This window comes from Mirounga leonina, unplaced genomic scaffold, assembly GCF_011800145.1.
Source record: "Mirounga leonina isolate KUSES-001 unplaced genomic scaffold, KU_Mleo_1.0 Mir_91, whole genome shotgun sequence".
NCBI lineage: Eukaryota > Metazoa > Chordata > Mammalia > Carnivora > Phocidae > Mirounga > Mirounga leonina.
Window position 1 is genome coordinate 38,531,640 of NW_023270839.1, and position 25,185 is coordinate 38,556,824.

General features: G+C 48.6%; 1 protein-coding gene across 2 annotated transcripts in view; it reads right to left on the bottom strand.

The window, feature by feature from the left end:
- The window catches only part of DAPK2 (death associated protein kinase 2), a 113,725-nt gene that overhangs the window by 41,734 nt on the left and 46,806 nt on the right, over positions 1 to 25,185 (bottom strand). For both annotated transcript variants that reach the window (XM_034993549.1, XM_034993548.1), the window contains exons 2-3: positions 12,608 to 12,829; positions 3,427 to 3,565 (exon numbers count right to left, since the gene is read on the bottom strand). In XM_034993549.1, coding sequence (XP_034849440.1) covers positions 3,427 to 3,565; positions 12,608 to 12,829 — 361 coding nt within the window. The remainder of the gene's footprint in view (positions 1 to 3,426; positions 3,566 to 12,607; positions 12,830 to 25,185) is intronic.

The window sequence follows — 25,185 nt, forward strand, 5'->3', positions numbered from 1 at the left end:
AATAAATAAATAAATAAATAAATAAATAAATAAATAAATAAATAAATCTTAAAAAAAAATGTTCACATCATTGGACTGAAACCTGCCTGTAACCTCTTTTGCATTTTCCAGGTGACATGAAAGGGCCTTTGCCTTCCATGCATGCATTGGTCTTACTAAGGCGTTCATGCCTTCATTTACTCACTCATTCAACACTGAATAACTCTTCATGTGCCAGGGACGGTGCTAGATATAAGCAGCAGAAAGTGACTGACAGCGACAGATACTCTCACCAGAGGGCTGTACAAAGGGCAACAGAAGCAGAGAGGCAGGTTCATTCTTAGTTATGCTTTGGTGGGGAGCAGAGATGGTAACGCCTTCCCAGAGGAAATAGGCTTTCTGCTGGGCCTAGAAGGATGAGCAGGAAGAAGTCCATGGACAGAGGAAAGGAAGAACAGGGGCTTCCTGGGTGGGAACAGCATGAACAGAGGAGGAGAAAGGCCAGAATGTGGATCTGTCCTCTTGTTGCCTGGGGCTAGTGTTTTGGAGTGGGGAAAAGTGGATGAGGTCAGAATCAGGGCTGAGGCAGTGTACGAAAGGCCTGAATGCCATGCTGACCATGGGTTCATTTATCCTACAGATGACAAGGGCCCATCACAGATCTCTGGGCAGTAGACTGCCTCGATCTGTTTTCCCAAGACTGCTTATCATACGTTAATTTGTCCATTTATTGCTCTCTGCCACAAGGCTGGGAGCATGTCATAAGCCGGGAGAGGGCCTCACCTCTCTAGCACCGTGACTAAACACAGGAGGAGCTTATCAGCTAGCAGCCCCAGGAGAAGCCGTTCGTATATTCCAGAGGCAGGCGAGAGCTGCCCCTCCTCCATCACCTGCTCCTTCAAGCCAGAAGAGGAGCATGGAGAGCAGGTCACGGGTAGGGGCCTGGAGACAACAGGGCGGCTGTGTTCATGGGACCACGAGGCTAGCCTGACTCACTTGGTGAGGAGCAAGAGAATACAAGAGTTGAGGAAAGCAGAGGCACCTCATAGAGAATGAAAATCAGGAAGAAAAACATATTTGTGTAAAATGATTTCTGGATGATGGGAAACAACATGGAACCGAGAACCCTCCTCTAAGCTACCAGCGGGACTTTCTACATCATCCCTTCCAGCTGGGGGAAAGTTCCAGCCAGGGGTAAGCATACCCATATTCTGGCTCCAGGAAGTGTCTACCCCATCATGAGGTAATGCAGCTACTCATCACTTCCTGAAGTTGCTCAGCTGGGCCTGTGCCAAGGGACCACGGACAGGGGCGGAGGGGACAGAAGGCTCAGAGTCTGCACAGCTCTAAGGACAGGAGGCCAAGATGGGGGTTAGCAGCATCCTCGCCCTGCACACATCCGGGGCAAACCCAGACTGTCTCCAGGTCGTGGAAAGCAGCCAGACTGAGCCCAGGAGCCCGACATGCCCCAGCAGCAACCAATCTCAGCTCTCTGCTGGGAAACGGAGAACTGCACTAGCAGGCCTGTTTTCCTAGTCTAATGGGCCCAGAATCCTGTAATGAGAGTTGTGTTTTCCTTTCCTCTGCTCTGGGAGGGGAAATAACAATAGCAGGGACTATTACAGAGCGCTCTCTGGGAGCCGGCACGTAATGCTGCTTCTCTCTAACCCTTGCAACAACTGTGCCAGGGAGGGATGATCTGCGCTGAAGCTGAAGGACTGAGGTTCAGCTGCATCCTGGTATACAGCAGAATGAAGACCAAACCCCGACCTGGCCGCCTCCAAGCCGGCCCTCCCCACCCCCCAGTGGCCACACAAGCAGATTAAACAGCATGAAGCTACTGCTGTCATGGTACCCATGGGATTACAACTCCTCCTACCTCTACCAGATCTGGCGGAGAAAAGTCAAAGGAGCCCACTTTGAGGCCAGGCTCCTGGAGCCAGTAAAGACACAGGAAACGACAAGTTAACTGTCCATAGTACCGTCAGGAGGGAGACACAAGTGCAATCCAGGTAGACCGTTTCCTGCTCGGTGCATTACCAAAGGACACCCTCACCCAGATTACTGCACGAGCCTCCCAGCTGGGACCCCAGCCTCCAGGTGTCCCCAATCTCCCCAGCCTTCCAGCCAGAGAGATCCTTCTGAAACACCTCCGCTCGCCTCACCCCCCTGATCACCTGCTCCCCCGCCGACTCTGTATCCCTCAGGGTAAAGTTCAACCTCTTTGGTTTGGCTCTCATGCCCTTGTGTCTGCCTTCTGCTCTCCTCCTGGCTTGTTTCTCCAGCCATTCGGAACATCCACCCTTTGCCTGTACGCCCCTGAATGCATTGTGCCATTTCCAGACCATGTACACTGCTGGCCTCTCTTCCTTAGAAGACCCTTCCCCTCTGGTAACCCCTGCCAGTCCTTCTAAATTCAACTCAAATATCACCTCTTTCAGGAAGCCCTCTCGGATACTGCAGTCTGACTTTGATGCCTTCTCCTTTGAGCTCCCCAGCTCTCCTATATGTCCTTCTATCATAGCACTTAGAGTTGTTGATCTTTTCTGTCTCCTGTACTAGGTTTCCTAGAAAAGAGGAACTGAGCCCAGACAGGGCCTCAGCTGGTTTTGTATCTGCAGCAGTACCCAGGCACATGGCACAATGCTTGAAACAAACAGGAATTTCTGGATAGAAAACTGAGTAGGTCTTCACCCCAGTAAATAGGTCCCTCTGATCACGGGTTAGAGGATCTTTATGCTTCGGGTGTCTGTAAAGGCTTATCAGTCCACTAAACTGAGCTCAGTTACTATGGGAACTGGTCCTTCTACTTTGACCACACTCTTGCTTTCTGAGGTCCTATGTGGTCACAGTGAACTTTCTCGACCCTGAACACCAGTTACCACAAATGATCAGTGCCCCTTGGAAGCAGTTTTGGGCCGCAGTAGGGGATGGGAACAGGGAGGGTAGCCAGCGGTCCCTAGGCTCCAAGACTGATGGCCTCTGGGCCAGGGGTGCTGGAGGCTGTGGGGCGGCGGAGGGGGGCAGAGAGCCAGCCAACCTCAGCAGTCCTCGCCCGAACGCTAACACTTCTGCCTCCTCATGAGTTAGCTCTTGGCTACTGAAGAGTCCAGCCTTGTGAAATGTGTTTGGTTTCACGTTTCCTGTAAGTGGTCTACTATTTAAAAATGACACCCCACCTACTGCCTGAAAGAGATAAGGTACCTATGGTCTGAAGAAGCAGCTTCTTGCAGTCAGCCCCTATGTGAAGAAAGCCCAATCTGCAAAATGAAACTGAGGAGAGGGACGCCTTCTGTGGCATCATTTCTTTCCTAGGAGCTCAGAGCTTTCCATGGCAAGACAAGGGAGGAGGGCCAGAGGGACACTGAGCCCTTCCTAGCAGTGATGTCAGAAGTGACTGGGCCCGTTCTTCCTAAAATGATTCTTCTCCCTCATCCCCTCACTGACCTTGAGATCAAAGTGAGCGATTTTCCTGGCATGAAGGTAGTTCACACCCTCCAGGATCTGCTTGATGAAGCTGGTGGCCTCCTCCTCACTCAGCGACTCCTTCTGGGCCAGGAAGTCGAAGAGCTCTCCTCCCGACACTCTGCAAGACACCGGTGAGGGGAGGGGGGGCAGGCCCGGTCAGCCCTGTGTGTTAAGAGGCCAGGCCATGGGTGCAGCTCCTGAACCTGACCCCCACCATCTGGACAGACAGTGGGATCCCCTCACCCATCTCTGGGGCTCTGTCCAGCCAGCACCCAAGAACTGACTTTGCTTCTATTCGCTGTATTCTTCCCTTTGGATCACAAGAGTAGGAACCGCTCTTGGGGAGTCACCAGGGGGGCCTCGGGTTACCCTGGGTGTTATCTCTCCCCACCCCATGACTGAAGGGGCAGAGGACAGAAGTAAGTGCTGGGATGACAAAGAGGAACGTATGCTGGGCCAGAAACTGGAGACCTAGGTTCTAGTCCAGCCCTGCCACTGACCTTGGACAACTCACTTACCTTCCAGGCAGACCTTAGTTTCCTTACCTGCAAAATGAGCAGGTTGAGTAGGATGGCTCTTAAAGCCCTTTCTTTGATTTTACAAAAGATGGCCTCTTCAAAGCTCAAGAGAATCTAGGCATGGATTCTAGACCCATCTAAAAATCTGAAAATGCTACTTTTGTCCTCACACTCCCCACTCTCGCACCTTATGGTAGGTATGGCAGGAATGGAGGCCCACAGAGCAAAAACAACCTCCCTTGTAAATACTGGTTTACAGTTTTATCTGAATTAGAGATGTGGGGTTGCCAGATAAAATAAGGGATATTTATTTGCTAAATCTGACAACCCTACTGAGCTTGTTTGTCCTCTGATGGATGCTGGGGTATCCAGCCAGGATGTGCTTCTCTGGGACTGGGACAGAGCCAAGGGTCGTCCCAGGGAAAGATATTGGGAAGGGATCTGGGCTAGGGGGTCCAAGAACTCAGGATCACCTGGAGAACCTGTTTAAAATGCAGATCCCAGGTCCTACCACAGACCCTAACAAATTAGATTCTCCAGCCCCCAAGCCTTGGAACCTGTATTTTTACAATAACATAATACCAGTAATTCATATTCATTGAATACTTACTCTGTGCATAATGTGTACTTTAGGCACATTATATCATTTAACCATCACAATACCTTATGAGCTAAGTCCTAGTATTTTCCTATTTCACAGCTGAAAAAAAAACAGAGGCTCAGTGAGGTTAAGTGACTTGCCCAAGGTCATGGAGCTAGTAAGTGGCAGTCAGGATTCAAACCCAGGCAGAATGACTTTCAACCACTATCTCATACTGAGTGTCCTCAGATGATTCTTACATGGCCAGAATGGCTTCTGTCCCAGTTTGGGGGAATCACTCATTCCCTGCCACCTAGTTCATCCTAAACAAAGAGCACCAAAATTTCCTTTTTCTCCTTTCTTTAAAAATGTCCAGAAGCACCCACGGACCCACTAATCAATCTCAGCATCATGAAAAACAGACCCACAGGACACTATGGGTACCACAGGTAAGTACACAGCAACACCTATGAACTTATCTCACGCCTACATCCGCTTAAGCCTCTCACTCAGTGCTATCCAACAGAGCTTTCTGCAGTGATGGAAATGTGCTCTATGAACACTGTCCAATCGAACAGCCACTAGTCACACGTGGCTACTGGGCATCTGAAACATGGCTAGTGCAACCCAGGAACTGAATTTTAAATCTTATTTCATTTGAAGTATTTTATTTTATTTATTTTTTTAAGATTTTATTTATTTATTTATTTGAGAGAGAGAGAGCACAAGCAGGGGGAGTGGGAGAGGGAGAAGCAGGCTTCCTGCTGAGCAGTGAGCCCGATGTGGAGCTTGATCCCAGGACCCTGGGATCATGACCTGAGCCGAAGGCAGCTGCTTAACCAACTGAGCCACCCAGGCACCCCATTTTGAAGTCACTTTAATTCAAAAACTGAAGTGGTATAAAATATTTTCCTGCAAACACAACTTTATTGTTTTGATAGGATTGTATTTCACACTAACCATGACACTGAGAATGAACTAAATGTGCTGTAAGTGTAAAAACCATGCTGGGTTTTGAAGATGGAATATGGAAAAAAGAATGTAAAATATCTCATTAATGGTTTTTATGTCGATTACGTGTTAAAATAATATTTTGTATATATTGGATTAAATAAAAAATACGATGAAAATTAGTTCACCTATTTCTTTTTACTTCTGATTCAATGTGGCTAGTAGAAAATCTCAAATCACATATATGGCTCATATTATATTTCTCTTGAACAGCGCCAATACGGAGAGCATCTTATTTAGATCTAACTATTAGGTTACAGGAAATGCAAGACATAGAGGAATAAGTTTACTAACAGCATGAGGAGGGAATAAGCCAAATCCAGGCTGTGAGATAATCAACGGGACAAATGACCTAGTTTTTCCAACAAATCAATAGCATCGAGAAAGAAGGGGAAGGAGAACTGCTATAGGAGAAAGGAGACAGAAGACACAAAAGAACCAGATGCAGTAGATGGACCTCATTTGGTTGCTAATTCAAATAAAACAACCGTAAGAAGATATCTTTGGGTCTATCAGAAAAATATCACTATGGACTGGAGTGTAGACAGCCTCGGTGGTCCCGAGGCCCGGCTGGATAATTCCTTCAGATGTAATAGATATATGAAGGCCACATTTTTAAAAACCATCATCAGCGAGAGATGCACACTAGAGTATTTATACGTAAAGTGACATGATGTCTCAGAGTTGCTCTAAAATATTCCAGCAAACAAACAGTTGGAGTGGGGGCAGGTGGAAGAGTAGGAGTTTTATATAAAACAAGACTGGCAAAACGTTGATGGGCATATGAGGGTTCCTCACACTATTCTCTCTACTTTTGTGTATGTTTGAAATCCACCATAATCAGAAGTCAAGAGTAAACTCCCACGGGGGAAGGGGAAGGGGAGGGCAGTCTCAGCCATCTCCCTCAGCTGCCCTCCCACATGATGACCATCACCACCTGGCAGTTCCTCCATAACAGATGAGGACACTGAGGCCCACAGGAGGGGAAGTGGCCGTGCAAGGTCTCCCAGCAGGGGAGTGTGCGGTCAAGGTCATGTCCGGGCCCCGGCCGCCGTCCAACACTGTCTTCTCCAACTAACGTGTGACGGGAGACGAGCTGCCCTACCTCTCTCAGCAGTGTCTGTTGGGGACTGGTGCTCATGTCGTTCTGAAGAGCAAATGAGTTGGTGCAAGGCACTCAGCCCGGTGACCGGCGCGTGCCAGCACTCCACCAGCAGGGGCTTCCGCCGTGACGTTACTGTTTGCCACATGTGGTTAGTGTGGGAGAGGGCGCTGGGGATGCAGTGAGGCTCGGGGAGGGCCTGGACGGAGGGAGCAAGGCAGACAGCACGAGCAAAGGCACAGAGACGGGGCCGCGCACAGGGCATGCATGTGGCAGGAAGTCCCCGAGCGCTGGCTGGCCTGGGAGGGGACGGGCACGCCTGCTGGCATGCTGGTTCTGTCACTGCCTAGCGCATCACTCTCCACCTCAGTCTCATCTGTCAAATGGGGTTAAAAATAGCTCCCTCTGGCAGACAGACGAATGTCGGAAGCCTTTGCTCCTGCTGGGGCGTGAGCTTCTCAAGGGCAGGAGCCGTGAATCAGGTCCTCATCTTTATGTCTAGTGTCTACCACATAATAGATGCTGAGTAAATATTTAGAGAAAGTGGGGAGTGGTGCTCAAGGGGTGAAGAGAGCCTGAGAGAGGCACCGGTGAGCTGGTGCCTGAGAATGTGCCGTCTGCTAGAGCCGCTCAGCTGGATGCAGCCCACAGTGGCTGCCTCAGTGTTGGGCATGAGGCTGGTGCACTATTTTTCCATGTGTCTCAAGGGTGAGGCCATCTTCTGCCCCACTCCCACCTGGGCAGGTGCTGGAAAGTGGAGCCCCCTCTTAGCTGCTGAAGGAGAAACCCTGAGTCTGGTCAAAGGGCCAGGACGGTGGTCCCAATCTTTCCCTATAGAGCCAACCTTTCCCTGGGGATGTGGCACAGGAGAGTCCCAGGGCCTAGCTTTTCTTCTTGCAAAACAGGAATGAGGATGGGGTGCCTGGGGGGCTCAGTTGATTAAGCGTCCAACTCTTGATTTTGGCTCACGTCATGATCTTGGGGTGGTGGGATCAAGCCCTGCATCAGGCTCTGCGCTCAGCCGGGAATCTGCCTCCCCTCTCCTTCTGCCCCTCCCCCTGCTCATGCACTCTGTCTCTCTCTCTCTCTCGAGTAAGTAAATAAATCATTAAAAAAAAAAAAGAGTTAAAAGAAAAAAAAAAACAGGAAGGAGGGAAAAACCCAGCCTATTGGCCCCGGGAGGGCAGAATCTTGCTGTAGAGTTGGACAAGTGCTATGAGACCCTTGGTAAAGTCCTGGAAGTAAATACCACGCACCATATCGATACCAGGCGTGGTAGTGGTGGAAGGGCATTTGATTCCGAGTTTACTCTAAGTTTGCCGCCTGTGCAATGTGCTTCCCCAAGCATTCTCTTCCTTGAGACTCACATCCTCCTGGAGGGGTAGATGGGACTTCTGTCCTGATTTTTTTTTTTTTTAAAGATTTTATTTATTTATTTGAGACAGAGAGAATGAGAAAGAGAGCACATGAGAGGGGGGAGGGTCAGAGGCAGAAGCAGGCTCCCTGCCGAGCAGGGAGCCCGATGCGGGACTCGATCCAGGACTCCAGGATCATGACCTGAGCCGAAGGCAGTCGCTTAACCAACTGAGCCACCCAGGCGCCCTGTCCTGATTTTTCAAATGAGAAACCAAGGCGCCAAGGGAGCAAGTGACTTGCCCAAGGTCACACAGTCAGTCACAGAAACAGGATTTAGAGCCAGATCTTCTCAGCCCCAGCCCACCATGTGTCTTTCTCACCACACTGTCTCCCCATTATAAAGCCTGAGTTGGTGCAATGAGGAAAGTTCAAAGCCACCCCAAGTAGTGGGTGGTGCTCACACATCCCCTTCAGCCACACTCGCATTCGAGCCCTCATCATACCACGCTGTTTTTACCTGTCTGTCTCTCTCCCCAGCTAGGTTATCTTTGCTTCCACAGCACCTTGTGTAACAGAGGCATTCAATAGAAGGTAGGCGGATAAAAGAACAAAGGGGAAAAAAAGCATTAAATCTATCAACATGATATAGAATATTCTGTATCATATAGAAGTGACACCTTGGCATTGGCAAGAGACCTGTCCGGAGCCCTGTGCAAATGTTCAAATCCACAGTGCCCCCCTCTGAAACACAGAACGCCACCTGGCCCTTGTTTTCTGTCCTTCCAGCCGCTGCTGGGTCCTGTGAGCCTCTGGCCTCAGGCATATCCTACCCTTCCTACCTTAAATAGAATGCTGCCTAAGTGTAAAAGAATCTCATGATAATGGGGGTGTGTCCTGTCACCCAGAGCCGCTGATGTGAAGGCCCAGGCTGGGTGAGGACTTTGGGAGGCAGTAATCAGCCACTCTGTTTGAAGGTGTGATCTGGGCAGGAGACCAGTTAAGACATGGTCTCCTTTGGATAAAGGAATAGCCACAAAGGTCCTCAGAATCTCCCCCAGAGTCCTGGAAAGGTGGGAGGCTGATGAGCTCACTGGGGTAAATGTCCAAACCGGACACCCACGCTGGGGAAACTCACATCCATGCTCAGGCAGCTCTCCTCAAGGTTTTGTTCATTTTCCCCCTAACATAGCTTTTCCCAAGGGTTTCTCAGCCCCATCTCCCTGTCTCCTCCCAAATGTCTCCCCTCTCGCATCCCAAACCTCCTTAGCTTAAAGATGAAAAGCAAAACCTAACAGTCTGAGCCTCTTCCGCTCTCCTCTCAGCATCCCCGGGATCAGTCCCTTTCCCGCTCAGCTGATCTTCCTTCTCGCAGGTTGCTCTGCCTGCTAGAAACGCTTTTCTGACTCTTTTGTGAACGTGTGCTGAAACGACCTGCAGAGGCAGTGATTAGGGAAGGATGTTGCTGGAGCGGCTCAGGCCAAGGAAGCCGCACTCAACTGGGGGTACTGGGAAGCACTGGCGACACCCTGGGGTGCTCTGTCAGGTCACTCTCCCAGGCTCTTGCTTTTTGTTCGCTGGGAGTCGGGGAGGCCCCAGAGCCGTCACGGGCCTGGATGGAAGGCCTGTCCAACCCTCCCAGGGCTGACACATTTTCCATAGCACGCTCCACATATGACATGAGTTAATCTACTGGGATTTTGAAAACATCCTTTATGCTCTACAGAAGTCAACTTATATGGAAAAACTGAATCCTTCCCATTCTTGCCTTCAACAGCCCTGAACCAGAGGCAGCTGCTGCTAAGGAGGTCATGGATGGGGTAACAACAGCTAAAAGGGACTCAAATCAGGGCTGGGCATGTCCTCTGAGCACCGGTCACTTTAGCAGAAAGCAGAGCATGCCCGGCACCAGACCACAGGTTGCTAAGAGGGGCAGTGGGACTGGGATAGGCTCATCCACAAAACCTGCCATTTCAACGGAACAGGCAGGCACTAATACTCATGTTTCTGCACTGGGCAAACCCATTGACCTATTAGGGCACCATGAGGACCGGGCAGCCAAAGGCTGCTGATCAGCCCAACAGGGGTCACCAAGTCCAAACACAAAAGCCCACGAAAAGCCCTTCTCTCTCAGGAGGTCCTCCCTCTCAGACCCCGGGCACATATGGTTTCAGCAGGGCCTTGGCAATCCCTAGCACTCCCTAGACAGGCACCCTGAGAACAGTGAGACAGCTTGAAAGAAAATGAGACAGAGAAACTATGAATACACACATCTGAGCAAGCATGGCAGCTCATGCAAGTCACCAGTGTGAGACCAGTGTGCAACTGGTGGTGTGGACGGTGACAGCTTACTAGAAGAGGGCACATAACCGTTGCTGACCACGAGCCTTGCTGGGAGGAACAGGGACATCTCAAGAGCACCCCAGACCCCAACTCCTAGGGTTCTACGAGCAGGGAGAAGCAGGCGATTTCCCAAGCAATTAAAGAATAAAATTCTTTAATTTTATAAAAATAAAAATGACAAGAAAGAATCATTTTATAACTATAAAGGTCGATAAATAATGAATCCTGCTTTAAAACAAATGACCCAGGGCTGGCAAGGCTGCAGGCAAATAGGAATGTTCCTATATTGTAGGTCATGCTGGTTAACTAACACTGTCCTGTGAAAGTAAGGATATCAAGAGCCCCACAAATGTCAGCCTGGTCATCCCCCTCCTGGGGATTGATCCAAAAGGATTAATTCAAAAGAAAAGTGGGAAATTATGGGAAGAAAGTTGTTTTATGGCAATAAAATCTGTAATGGTTAAAAGCTGTGGAAATAAAAACCAAATGTCCAACAATAGGGATATACAAGTATGTGATTCAATGAAACATGAAACCCTCAGTTAAAAGAAAAAACCTTTTTGTGAAATTATGCTAACTGAGGGGGAAAAGTAGAGCAAGAAATTGTACAAGTGCAATGATTGTATACAAATAGATAAAGACTGAGAGGAACCACAGAAAACACAAATGGGTGTTTTGTTTGGGCAGTAGGATTATGAATGTAATTTCTTTTCAGTTGCTGGAAAGTTTTTTAAGGCAGTGGCCTCGCCTTCCCAGCAGAGGTGGGCTTGTCACTCTGCTGGGAACCAGTGTGCCCACTGCTGACCCTGAGCCCCACGGCATGCCACACCTCGGGCTGTCCACATGGCTGACCACACCTGCGGGACGCTCCCAGGCTTGCTGAGTCAGGCAGTGTCTACGCCAACTAGTGCAACTGACTGAGAGGTCCATGGGAGAGAAGTGGAAGACGCTGGAGTGAGAAAGGAATAGCAGGGGTGAGCCTATGCATTTAAACAGTGAGATGGATAATTTAAGCATCAAATGCAAGAGTATGCAAATGCCCATCTGCTACATAAATCTATATCCTGGTAAGACAAGGGCTTAGCTCTCAAATTAGACTTATTTCAAATGTCAGGTGGTCCACCCAACCTGTAGGCAGGCTAAGGATGGCTGCCGCATGTACAGATGAGAGCTGAAGCTCAAAGGAGGGAGGTGATTTGCCCAAGGTCACAAAGTCAGGGATTATCAAACAAATGCCACCACCCCTCTGTTAACCAGCAGATGCATGCATGCCTCTGAGGCTCAGAACATTCCCAACAGCGGTCTTGCTGCTTGACTGGTCACAGCCATTGTGACTTGTGCCACAGTCCAACTCAAACGCTGTTGTCTGCCAGGGCCCCATCTCCCCATTCCATGGACACACGTCCAAGAGGGACACCAGGTGGCCAACCCCTGGAGTCTTGGTATCACCAGACTGTGACATCTTCCCCGGCTAGGCCAACATAAGGCCACCTCATGCTCATAGCTGTCCACACAAGCAGTGTGGACTCAAGTTCTTGTCTGTAAAATGGGGATAATAAGAACCTCTGTGTGAGAAGATTGTTAGGAAGATTAAGTAAGGTAACAGAAGTGCTCAGTACAGTGAATCCAAAGGAACCCCTCCATGTTAGTAGGACACTTTCCTCAAGAGTCTCTGTGAGGACTGAATAAGATGGCAAACATGAAGCACCTGACAAATGGTTGGCTTTCAGTAGGGCTCTCTCAATTATAGCTATTATTATGATAATGAAGGCATCAAAGAGCACAAATGTGGGGATTTTTTCTCCCCCCAGGAAAGCGCTGGAGAAGGGCTTTGCAGAGCCTGGAAGATGTTTGCTTCTCTCCTCCTCATAGAGAAGACCACTCTCTGGCAGCCTCTCCTTCCCTCCCACTGCCTTCTTACACCCCGCCCCCCACCGTCCTCCCACGTGCTCTCCAGCCAGGAAACGACCCCAGCACCAGCCATTGCTTCCCTTTTATCCCCAGGGTCCAATGAAAGCCAGACCTAGACCCTAGCCCTCTGTCCCTGCTACTCAGCAAACCCACCTACCTTTGACCCAGGTTGCGGTGGGGGTTGGGGGGGGTCGGTAACCAAGGGAAATCACCCACCGCTGACTTCATCGCCTCTGGGCTGAGCTTAGGTCTGCTTGCTGCTGCCCTTTGGGGCCTGTGGTCGCACCATCCACCACCCCACCTGCCCCCGCTGCCCGCCAGGGGTCCCGAGCACCCACTCACAGCTCAAGGATGAGCACCACGTCGGTGCGGTTCTCAAAGACGTCGTGCAGCGTGATGACGTTGGGGTGCAGCACCTGCCGCAGGATGCTCACCTCCCGCTCAATCTCCTCCCGGCACACGCCCCGCCGGCTGGCCCGGCTCTGCCGCTTTTTGATGAACTTGGCCGCGTACTCCAGCCCTGTGCTTTTCTCTCGGCACTTCTTCACAATGGCAAACTGGCCGCTGTGGGGACACAGATCGGCACAATCGGGGTGTTACTGTGTCCATCTAGGAAGTGACCCAGTTGTCAGCCCCCAGGCCACACTAAATCAGAGTCATTCTACGAGGGTAGGACAAGTCATGCCACCAGCCAGCATCCCCACCTGCCTGTTAACCCGTGGCTGAGATGGGGCAGGTCCTGGGCTTCCCTTTTGTTTATATGAATCCTTTGCCTTTACTAGGAATGAATGTTAGTATTGTCATTCCCAGTGTACCGATGTGACCACTGAGGCTCTGAAAGGTTATTGATTTGATGATGATGACACAGCCTCATTGTTCCTAAGTCTCAGTTAGAACCCGAGTCCAGTATCCACTAGGTAAAATCACAGGGTCCAGAGACTTATACTATGTAATGTAAAGATTAGAAAGGGAAAACATAAAGATCAGATCGGCATGGTCAAAATACTAACGGTAACAGTTATTCATTTGGGTCTGCCTTATCTGGATACAAGTACAAATTCATCCATTTAATTGTTATTTCTCTATATTCCCTATATTCTTATGTTTGTACCTTTGCTCCCAACCTCCTCCCAACAAATAAAATCTCAATGAGCTGACCAAAGCAGGTCCTCAGTAAGGGAACAGAGCAAAGATGAGGGCGATGCACTTAAAGTAACGACAAGGCCAGAGGACATGCTGGCTGGGTTGGTGGGGTACAGGTGGAGGCAGGGGTGGGTGGAGGCAGTCTAACACTGTTAATAACCATAAGTGGGAGTTCGTCATGGTGAGAGGGCTAATGGGACCACAGGGTTGTAAAGTGTTAGAAAACTGATGCACAGGAGAGGTCAAGTGACAAGTGTGAGGTCAACACAGAGTTAATGGCCAAGCCTGGTGCTCAGCCCACTGTCCACAAAGCCACTAAGTAGTTATAGAAGTCAAGACTGTGCTTCGTGCCCTTCAGGTTTGAGCCTAGAAATGCTTCACTCTGGGGACCAATACGGCAACCATGAAATGGCATCCATGCCAATGGCAGGTGGCCCTGAGCCAGCTTCTCTGAGTACTCCAAGGACAGCCCACTCCACAGGGAAGGGCAGCAGCCTCCTGTTCACATCTCAGTTCAGGTGGGCAGGGTGGCTGGGCAGCTCAAAATCCCTGGAGATGGGCCAGTGGTCCCCCTTCTGGGTCCTCCCACCCCTCTTCCATCATTTTCCCCAAGTGCCCCATGTTCTCGAACCCACAAGAGCCACTGCTTAAGACAGAACTCAGAAAGTTTTCAGGCTCAGCTTAATGGCTTAATAAGGGAGCACCGTACTCCACACACAGGATGTACTCTCTTAGTGGCTCTGGGGTAAGAGTTACACACAATGAAATTCTCCAGATATTTGCCTCAACCTCAGAAAATAGCATCACATCTGAACCACTCCATTCCTAGAATAATCCTCAGTGAGACAGCCTTCAAAATAAACCTAAGTGGAAAAAAAAAAAAAAGTCAAGTAGAGCAAGCAAGGAATAGATATGCCAACACTTAAATAGCATTCTATGGCAACCACCTTAGGACGTCACCAGACACATATTCCCGTATCTCTCCATCCCCTCATCCTCCATTCACTCCGTGCTGCCTGAGTGTCTGCCCTGTGTGGGGCCCTGGACAGGGGCATAATGGGCAGGGACCAAAGGCACAGACAACAGGTAGAGGGGAAGCTCTGGGGAAAGAGAAGATCTTGGGGGCTGGTCTAGGCTGGACAGGGATGGCTTTATGGAACAAAATTTATATTACATTGTCTACTAATTCTAAAGTTTCAGCTATTTACGACCTGATATCGGCTCCCAGCTGTCTACACACGAGGGGCTGACGCAGGTGGAGTGAAGCCAGGCCTCTCAAAGCCAAAGTGAACACAGTTAGTGAGATCTCTAACACAGCTGGTCCCTTGGAGCTACTTTGGGCCTCAGGGACATTGGTTCCCTTAATGGGAGACAACAAACACCTGACAAAGCTTCTAGTCCCAGGCAACTGTGATTCTCAATGTCAGGACGGTCATGCTTTTCTTTTCTCTGACATCTCAGGGGCCTGGCATCAGCGGCCCTAAGGGCAGACAGGGCTCATTCTTTCTAGCTGACTGAGGGGTGAAACCAAAGCTTAAGGATTTTAAGCATTTTGTTTAAGCTTACAAAACACAGACGTGCAGGCGCAGAGTTTTTGTAAAGCAGAGAGAAATATTTCAAGTCACCTTGAGATAGCCCCCCCCCCACTTTGACTTATGAGGGAAACAGAGGCATTTTTCTGTATCACATGACTTAAAAATTCCTCAAAGTCTCAAAAAAGCAAATGAGTGTTTGCTTTTCCTGGTTGAGTTTTCTCCTTGTGAGAGCAACTATGGCAATGAGAGGTGACTGGGGGGTCAGTCCTAATATACAGGCCATTTCCTCCCACTAAAAGCAGGTATTTTGAGAGTGGGTGAATAACAGAGCCAAATACCAAGCAACACCACTCATCTCCCCTCTCTTCCTGGGGGAGGGATCCTCCGGTCAACCTGCCCTGGGGAGTCCAAGGGGAGCCCACGGAGAGCCTGGGCCATTGATGAGTTTGCCCTTCTTGTTGGGCCATTACTGGGAAGAGGGTAGAATATGCTCCATGAGGGCCAGCCCCTAGGCTGCGAGGCTTTGGGCAGCAAAAGCAGCCTTCCAGGGCAAACAGGCTTGGACTCAGAAAACTTACGCTGTCACCTGGGGCAAGTGGCTACCTTCTCTGAGCATCGGTTTCCTCATCTGTAAAATGGGAATCATGACTCCCTACTAGGGAATCATGGTGACTGGAAATATCTGCAATGCTGGCCCACAGTCAGCTCTAAGGAATGATAGCTATTCCAACTGTTACTAGTTTATTGCTCCTAGGAAAGCCAAGCTAGAGACACCACAGAAGCCACTGATTTACATGGTGTGTACTATGTGGCCAGGGAATCAGTGTCATTTTAAAAGTCCTTATGATTCTAGTGCACAGCCATATCTTTGTCCTAAGCAGTTAACCAACTCTTTTAACCCTTCAAGCAATGGTTCTCAACTGGCTGTACACCGGAATCACCCAGGGGATTTCAAACCTGGCTGCCTGGGTCTATCCCCAAAGATTCCCATCTCCTGGGTCTGGGTGGGCTGCCGTCCGGGAACTGAGCTATTTAAAAACCTCCCAGGTGACTGGTGTGCACCGGAGGCAACAGTCTTCTGATTCTCTGCATTTTACAGAGAAGAAATTGTACTGCTGTCACTCATTTCATGCCTTGTCTTTTCCAGTATTCATATATTACCCTCTCCCTTAGTTCTTTGATCTGACATTCGAGGGAAGGAGGATGGGGAGTACGAGAAGGAGGAGGGGGAGTGTTGTCTCTCCCACCCGGACAGTTTCTGCTTGACGGGTCTGGCATTGAACTGTTCCAAATCAAGACAGAAGATGACCCTAGGCTTTGGGGGTACCAGGAGTGGAAGTTTACATTCGGGCACGTCCTGGTCACTGTATCCACAGCAAATGCAAAAATCAGAGCTGAGATAGAAAAAAAAAAAATCAGAGCTGAGGCGACTCTCTATTATGCCCTGTTGACCCATGGATGGGCCCCCATCTGCCCATTAGGATGCTCCAAAGCCAGGGGTTCAGGCACGCAGTGCAGAAGTTGCCCAGCTAGGCTATGGGGGCAAGGGGTAGGCAGTGAGGGCCTCTCTAGGTTAGGACAGAGCCACCCAGGGTGCCATCCGGAGAGGGAACCCAATCTCTAATGGAAGTCATTGCCAATACTAAATCAGAAATTATGGGAATGCTGAAACATTAACACACATGTGCAAAGCATGCACGTTGCAATCCTCCTGCCCCACCCCCTCCCACATTGCAAACAGTCAATCCCCAACCCATGGTGTCACGCAGCAAAGGGCTGGCAGTCAGGCTGATCAATTCCTGGTCCTGCCATCAGAGCCTCATGGGATGGGTCTCCCCTCAGAAAGCTTCTGTCAGAAAGCTCCAAAGATGGGTGCCTGGGTGGCTCAGTTGGTTAAGCGACTGCCTTCGGCTCAGGTCATGATCCTGGAGTCCCTGGATCGAGTCCCGCATCGGGCTCCCTGCTCAGCAGGGGGTCTGCTTCTTCCTCTGACCCTCCCCTCTCTCATGTGCTCTCTGTCTCTCTCATTCTCTCTGTCTCAAATAAATAAATAAAATCTTTAAAAAAAAAAAAAAAAAAAGAAAGCTCCAAAGAGCCCATGACAAACTGCATAGAAGTACAAGGCTTTCCCTTCATTCTCCCTGCGGGTTCCAGTCAGAGCCCTACCCTGCCCTGGGGCAGCCTGTTCAACTCCCTGGGCTTCAATTTCCTTCCTTGTCAAGCGGGGGTCCCCACGTCACAGGGGAAATCCTAACGATGCCTGAGAAAGGCCTTTACCAGATATCTAGCACTGTAGAAGGGCAGGAGGCATAGGGCGGTGTGTGTGTGTGTGTGTGTGTGTGTGTGTGGCTGTGTGTATCTCTGTGCCTCGGGCTGGCTTGCAGAAGTCACAGAGCATGGTTTAGTGACGGACAGGCAATCCACCAGACACAAACTAGTCTCCGTATTTCTGCCAGCACATTCTCCCGCAATTAAGTCAGGAACACACCCCTCTTCCCAGCAGAGGGCTCAGCCCCTCACTCATTCAGCACCCCAGGAAGATGGAGCAACCTGCCTAGAGAGTGAGACAGATGGGCCTCGTTCAGCAATTCAGCAGGGCCCAGGGTGGCACCCCATGAGGGTGCCCTATTGTCTGCCCAGGAGTCAGATGAAAAGACATAAACCTAGAACAGTTTCTCAGTGCCAAAAACAGTGTTACCTCTCCAACACCAGCTCCTCAACTTCATGGAAGAGCCTGGCTCGATCACCCCCAAATTCTTCACTGCCAAAGAAGAATAACCTGAACATGACCCAGATCTCATACCATTTAGATTTTGTGTAACAATGTGGATACTACATTTATATGCAGCTTTTCTCTTTATAAGCTAATTTTATATTTATTCTCTCTTTTAATATTTGCAGGTATTCTTCATAGTTCCATTTCACAGAAAATAAAACAGAGGCAAAGGGAAGTGACTTGATGGTTTGGCCAGGGAGCCAGCCCCGACAGTGGGGCTTGGACATGAAACCACATCTCCTGACTCTAGTTTCAGTAGTGTACCAAGCAGTGGGGAGAGGGGCCCACCCCAGAAGAGAGGAGTATTTGATCACTGATATTATTTAGAATTGCACATGGACAGTGAACATAAAAAGCAGACTTATTTTTATTTGATTTTATTGTTGGTGTTCATTTTCAAAACAAAATGCACCCATCAGGACCTGCATCGAGGAGACCAAATCCTCTGCCCACCCACCCCTACCTTCCATGGTAAGCCCCAGCCAACCAGACTTGCTCTGGCACCACCAGAGGCGGGCTGCTAAGGTGTTTTGTAAGGTCTAGGAATAGAGCGGACCTAACTCACTTCCTTTCTCAGTCAACTTTAAAGCGTCCATGAGTTTAGTAACCTAACCCAAAGTCACCAGTTTATTAAGGTAGAGAGGAGGCAGGGCTGCATAGAATGCAAACCCAGGGACGAGATGCCATGTGAGCGGAGTGGTGGCAAATGGGAAGCGTTCCAAGGCACAGGGATGTGGAGACCAGGTTCCTCCTCCCGGTTCCCCCGAGCGGTCAGAATCGTTCCTCTCCCCACACTGTAGAACAATAAGCCATGATTCCTCTGGAATTACCCTGCAAGTTTTCAGGGCCATGGAGCAGGGATAATGCTTAGATGCTTCCCAGTCAAGGCCACTCCAAGTGCAGCCCAGCAGGTGAGGGAATGGGCCCTCCAGCTAACATGTTTCAAAGGCATGGGCCATGGGCGTCTGGGTGGTTCAGTCAGTTAAGCAACCGACTCTTGATTTTGGCTCAGGTCATGATCTCAGGGTCATGAGATTGAGCCCACATCAGGCTCTGCGCTCAGCACGGAGGCTGCTTGTGGAGTCTGTTTGAGGTTCTCCTCTCTCCCTCTGCCCCTCCCCCAGCACATGCTCTGTCTCTCTCTCACTCTCTCTCAAAATAAATAAATAAAATCTTTTTTTTTTTTTTAAAAAAGGCAGTTCAAATCTGTAGTCTGTAGAAACCAGATCAGCCCGATCCCAGAGGACTCACACCCCGATCCCATGGCAACAGCCTGTCGGGATGGTGTCATGGAGCCCCTCCTCACCCGTCTGCCTGGCCACCTTTGACTGTAGGGCCTCTGTGGCTGCCCTCCCTCTTATTTCCCTCCTATTACCAATACATCCAACCCCTAGTCAGGCTACTTCTAATTCCCATGAATAAGATCCTTCTCCTCACTGCCTTAGCACTCAACCTGTTCTTATCCCCTCTGCCCTAGCCCAGGATTTAAGAGTCCAAAGACCCAGGTTCTACTTTCAGTTCTACCTTCAGTAAATCACATCCTTTGTGTGTTAAGATAGACATAAGAATGTCCCAGTCTCACCAGACTGTAATGAGAATGAAATGAGACCCGTGTATAAAAGCACTATGTGAAGTGTGACTTCTCCATGGATATAAAGTCTTTTTTCTTTCCATCTACTGGATCACCACATCCAGATCCTGGTCCCCGTGTTCCAATCCCAGCCTGTCCTTGAACCCGACTCAGCCCCAACAAACTGCATCCTCAGATCCCAGCTTACAAATAGATAGGGCTGGGGGGGACCATGGCAGATGAAAAGCAGGGTTCCCAGGTGATGCCAGGATCCAGGAAGACAGAAGACACTTGGGACACAGTTACTCAAGGACAGGGCAAGAAACCAGATAGCCGGGAAGCCAAAATAGGGCGAAGAAATATAAAGTTACCAGAAATCAGAGCAGGAAGCAGGTCAGAATTCCAGGCCAGAGATAAGGGTAAGGAGCAAAAATTTACCAAAAACCAAGCAGGCAGCACATCAAGAAGTAGGCAGGCAAGCACGAGTGCGAGGCGTACAGGAGCAGCATCCAAACCAGCCCGAGGCAAGCGGAGACTCCGGAGCAGACAGAAACATCAGCACCAGACCTGCAAACACAGAGTGCCTAGAGCCCTTCAAACGGCCCTTTCTCCCAGCTAGTGAGCCAAGCCTGCTGGCTGATGAACCTGCTTCTCCTCTCTGACCATGTTGCCAACACCTCTGTAGTCTTCTGACATCGGTGCTTAAATTTGCTTGAGGTGTGGAACCCTCTCTCCAATACATCTTGCACAGAAGCCCAACAGGTAAAAAAGATTAAAAAAACTGTGCTTCCTTGGGGGGAGGGGCACTGGGAACCCACCGACTCAGAGCCCACCCCCTAATGCCTAACAGGCTTCGTAGAACCCTGAGAGTTCCAGGAAACACAATCTGAGAAGTACACGGTACAATGTGGCAACATGCCCTTTGCTGATCCCCAAACAGTTCCAAACTATAAATGGAAAAAAAAAAAAGAGAGAGAGAGAGTGAGAGAGATAAGCAGAAAACATTCTCAAAATTATTATCTAGTCTTTCAAGAAGTCACTCCAACCAAGCCAAGGTCAGGGTCAACAGTAAGGCATACACAGAGGATAAGAATCAGGGACCACAAGTGTCCAGGAAGCCGAAGCCTGACCCACCGGCGGCCCCGTCCAGAGTCACAGGGTCTGCTCATGCTGGCCTAGGGTAGCTGCGCTCACCGGTTAGCTCACTGGATTCCCTGCAGACTAACTTCCTTCCTCTGGCCTTTTTTTTTCCTGTCCGAAGAAAACCTCCTAAAGCACAAAAAGGAAGGAATTGTTGAGCACAGCCAAGTCAGGCTGAGGTATGATTACTTTTCCGAATCTATTTTTAAGTATAAGCACCTTTTGATGTTGTTGTCAAATGAACCTGAGCCCACAAGTCCAAGACCTGAAATAAGGGAGGCCTGATTTAAGGGGGACTTGGCTATACAGAGAACGGTTTTGACTGAAAATACAGCTCAGTGTCCTCTGGCATATCCCTTAGTGTAAAGTCTAGGTTCTGGACGCTGACATGAAGTAGGTTCCGTAATACAGTGTTGGGCTTGGAGCCTTCCACCCACTCACCTGCCTAGCTCCCCGCCCCCTTATACCACCCCCACCATCCACCCGAGTGCCCATTCCCCTATCCATCCATTCTCTCATTCATCCCTCCATTCCTCATTTATTGGTCAGTGTCCTAAGTGCTCTAAGCATGACACACCCCACAACTTGCAAGGCTTACTGGGGAGATGAAACACACACTAATGGAAAAAGAATCATGGCATGGGTGTGTACGAGATATCTGCCTCAGGGTCAAGTGAGTGGACAAACAGAAACTGCAGAGAAGGACAAGTACCAGCTGACAGGGGGTCAGCGGAAGCCTTATGGAGCTAGCGGGATTTGAACCAGGCCTGGCAGAAAAAACTGGATCCAGACAGGCAAAGGGAAGACCGCTCACCAAAGTTGGAGAAGCAGAGAGCGAGACACGAATGCTCTATTCTGTGGAGGCCCCAAGTCACCACCTCTCTCCCTCACTTCCTTGCTGGCAAGTGGCAAAGTGGCCACTTTGTCAAGGAAATACATCAGAAAGCTACATTTGTCCTTTCCTCTCCTCTTTGTGGGATCGGAGGGAAGAGGAAAGCAAGTGGTCAGCCAACAACGATGTTCACTTGGCCTGGGCCCCCTTCTCACCACCTGGTTCCTGATAATCAGATGTACGTTTGATTAGCGAAAGAACTTCAACAGAACAGGTCAGCTAGCTTGATCCTAGAAACGTCAGCCAATTGGCCTTTGAAGCCTGGCAAAGCCCAAGAGGCTGGACCATAACGGATGAGACCTTAAGCATGAGCTCACAGTGCAGAGCAAGAACGGGACTGCAAAGGAAGACAGAAAAATCCAAGATGGTTGAGGTTCTGCTATTCCTGTGGGGGTCCAGGGCCATCCTCAGGAAACGGTGAAATGAGCAGTTTATCTTCTACAATCCCTCCCTCCCGACTTGCCAGTCTCCTCCCCTCTGGTGCAGAGTTCTGTGCCCAGCCTGTCTCCTGTGAACCTTCACCTCCCCGTGGCCCACATCACTCTGGGATCCTTTCCATAATTCACAGAAAGTGATAAAGGATTCCCAAGGGTTACCTGATCTCCTTCCAAAGCAACACATTCATATTTTAACAGCATCCTTGACCAAGAAGGGCTTCGAGGTGGCAAGTTTAGGCCCACAGTGGACAAGTGGAGAAATTCCTCGGAGATAAAAAGGTCTTTACACTTTCCTAAAATACACACCAAACAAGTGGCTCTGCAAAGAACTGACTATGTGTGTCTGTGTATGTGAATGTGGGTGTGTGAACCAATCATGACCAGTTATTTCTTGTTGGTTCTCTTCTGTACCACTGGATCTTTTTTTTTTTTTTAAGATTTTATTTACTTATTTATTTGAGAGAGAGATAAAGAACGAGCAGGGAGGAGGGGCAGAGGGAGAGGGAGAAGCAGACTCCCCATTGAGCAGGGAGCCCGATGCAGGGCTCGATCCCAGGACCCTGGGTTCATGACCTGAGCTGAAGGCAGACACTTAACTGACTGAACCACCCAGGTGTCCCTGTCCCCCTGGATCTTAACGTCCTAGGAATTCTTGTTGCAACTTCTTCAATGATATGTTCAGTTCCTTGCCATCCTCTGTTTCTCAGAATTTCAGTGAATTTTTTATCCCAAAGTTTGCTTCCTTGCCATTACTTGACAATGTCTCAGATCACCTCTCCCAAACACTCAGGGCTATGAATGTGGGCAGAGCACAAGGTTAAGAGTCCTGGGTATGTCACCAACTACCAAGTTCTCTTCTCTCTTGGGGCCTCAGTTTTCTCATCTGAAAAATGAAGGGTTGGACCAGATGTCTCGTTCAGGTCCCTACCTCCATCCCAGCTCGCCCTCTTAGGATTCTCTGACGCAGGCCAGTATGTCACATGGATCTATCAGCTTGAGACAGAGGGGGTGACTTCTGCGTTTCCCTCTGCATAGGGCCCAGCCATGCGTTGAGGCTACTGAGACTTATCAGTCACATGTTAACCAAGTAAATGTCCAAAGAGGGGTATTAGGGCTTCAGGTAAGGAAAGCAGATCTCAGGCACTCTCAGCAAGATGCCCCTATACGATCTTTATATATTAACATCAAAATGCTGAACACAACAAAGGCCAAAGGCATTTCTATAGCAAATGACCTGGGCATGCACCTTAGCCCTTCACCACTAACCAGCCTCTAAGAGCCTGGAGAGTAAGAACTCTCACAGACCCCACTCAGCACCGAGCACGCAGCTGGGAGGCAGCCAGTGCCTACAGAAAGGAAAATGCTTTTTCTTCTTTTTTTAAAATTCTCTACTTAAATTCAATTTAGTTAATATATACTGTATTATTAGTTTCCGGGGTGGAATTTAGTGATTCATCAGTTGCATATAACACCCAGTGCTCAATACATCAAGTGCCCTCTTTAATGCCCATCACCCAGTTACCCCATCCCCACCCCACCTCCCCTCCAGCAACCCATTTGGTTTCCTAGAGTTAAGAATCTCTTATGGTTTGCCTCCCTCTCCGTCTTTATCTAATTTTATTTTTCCTTCCCTTCCCCTATGTTCATGTTTTGTTCTTGAATTCCACACAGGAGTGAAATCATATGGTATACTTATTTCACTTAGCATAATACCCTCTAATTCCATCCCCGTTACTACAAATGGCAAGGTATCATTATTTTTGATGGCTGAGTAGTATTCCATTGTAGATATATACCACATCTTCTTTATCCATTCATCTGTCCCTGGACATCTGGGCTCTTTCCGTAGTTTGGCTATTGTGGACATTGCTGCTATAAACATTGGGGTGCAGGTGCCCCTTCGAATCACTACGCTTGCATCCTGTGGATAAACACCTAGTAGTGCAATTGCTGGGTCGTAGGGTAGCTCTATTTTTAACTTTTTGAGGAACCTCCATACTGTTTTCCAGAGTGGCTGCACCAGCTTGCACTCCCATCACCAGTGTAAGAGGGTTCCCTTTTCTCCGCATCCAAATGGCTAACAGACCCATGAAAAAAAGCTCAACATCACTTGGCATCAGGGAAACACAAACCAAATCCACAAAGAGATACCACCTCACACAAGGGCTAAAATTAACAACTCAGGAAACAACAGATGTTGGCGAGGATGCAGAGATTGGAGAAAGGAAGATTTAAACTGAGGCAGCAGGAAGTGTGGCGAAGTTTATCCCCCACAGCCAGCCCTCAATGTAGCAGGAGTCCTTACTGGCAGATTCGCTTAAAAAAGAACATGTTCCTGGTACTTTCTTTTGATTACAAAAGCAGCATGTTCATTATCTAAGAGAAAAGAAAGAAAACACAGAAAAGCACAAAAAGGAGACTAAAAACTGTCCTTAATCATGCCTTCCTGAGATAACCATTGTTATCATTTGGTGTCTGCTCTCTGGATTTTTTCAGCGCATCATATAGTCTTTTCTATTTGTTTCTTAAAATTTTTTTAATGTAACTGGAATGACACCATAAGTACTATTTTGGAACCTGCTTTTTTACATGCTTTACTTAACAATATATCCACTTCACATTTTTCTACATAATTAAAAATTCTTTTACTACCTGATTTTAAATGGCTACATAATATCCCATCATACAGATAAACCATGGTTTTAAAAGCAAATTCTTAATTTTGGACATTTATAATTACCTCCAAGTTTTAATGTAATTAATAACACTGTTTTAAATACCCTTACATATAAATCTTTGTATACATCCCTGCTTTTCTTTCCTTAAGATAAATTCCAGGAAATAGAATCCTTAGCCAAAGGTTATATAGATTCTTAAGGTTTTTCATGCTGACAAATTATCCTCCAGACAGACTGTGCTACTAAGACTCCGAACAGCCATAAATATTGTCAGTCCCTGTATTCCCCACCCTACATGCATTTCGCCAAATACTGGCTCATTACTTTTTTCAGCTTTACCATTTACATACGCAAAAGATGATATCTCATTGTTGTTTTAACTTGAATTAAGTTAATTAACTTGTAAAAAGAAGGTAATTAACTCGTAATTGATTATTAGTGAGAATGAACATCTTTTCCTATGTTTATGGGTGATCTGAACTGCATACTCATATATGCTTTGCTAATTTTTCTACTGGAGAGTTTGCCTTTCTCTTAGTGTTTATGCAAGTTCTTTTTTTTTTTTTTTTAAAGATTTTTTTTATTTATTTGACAGAGAGAGAGAGAGAGCACAAGTAGGTAGAGAGGCACGCAGAGGGAGAGGGAGAAGCAGGCTCTCCACCGAGCAGGGAGCCCGACGTGGGGCTCGATCCCAGGACCCTGGGATCATGACCTGAGCCGAAGGCAGCCGCCCAACCGACTGAGCCACC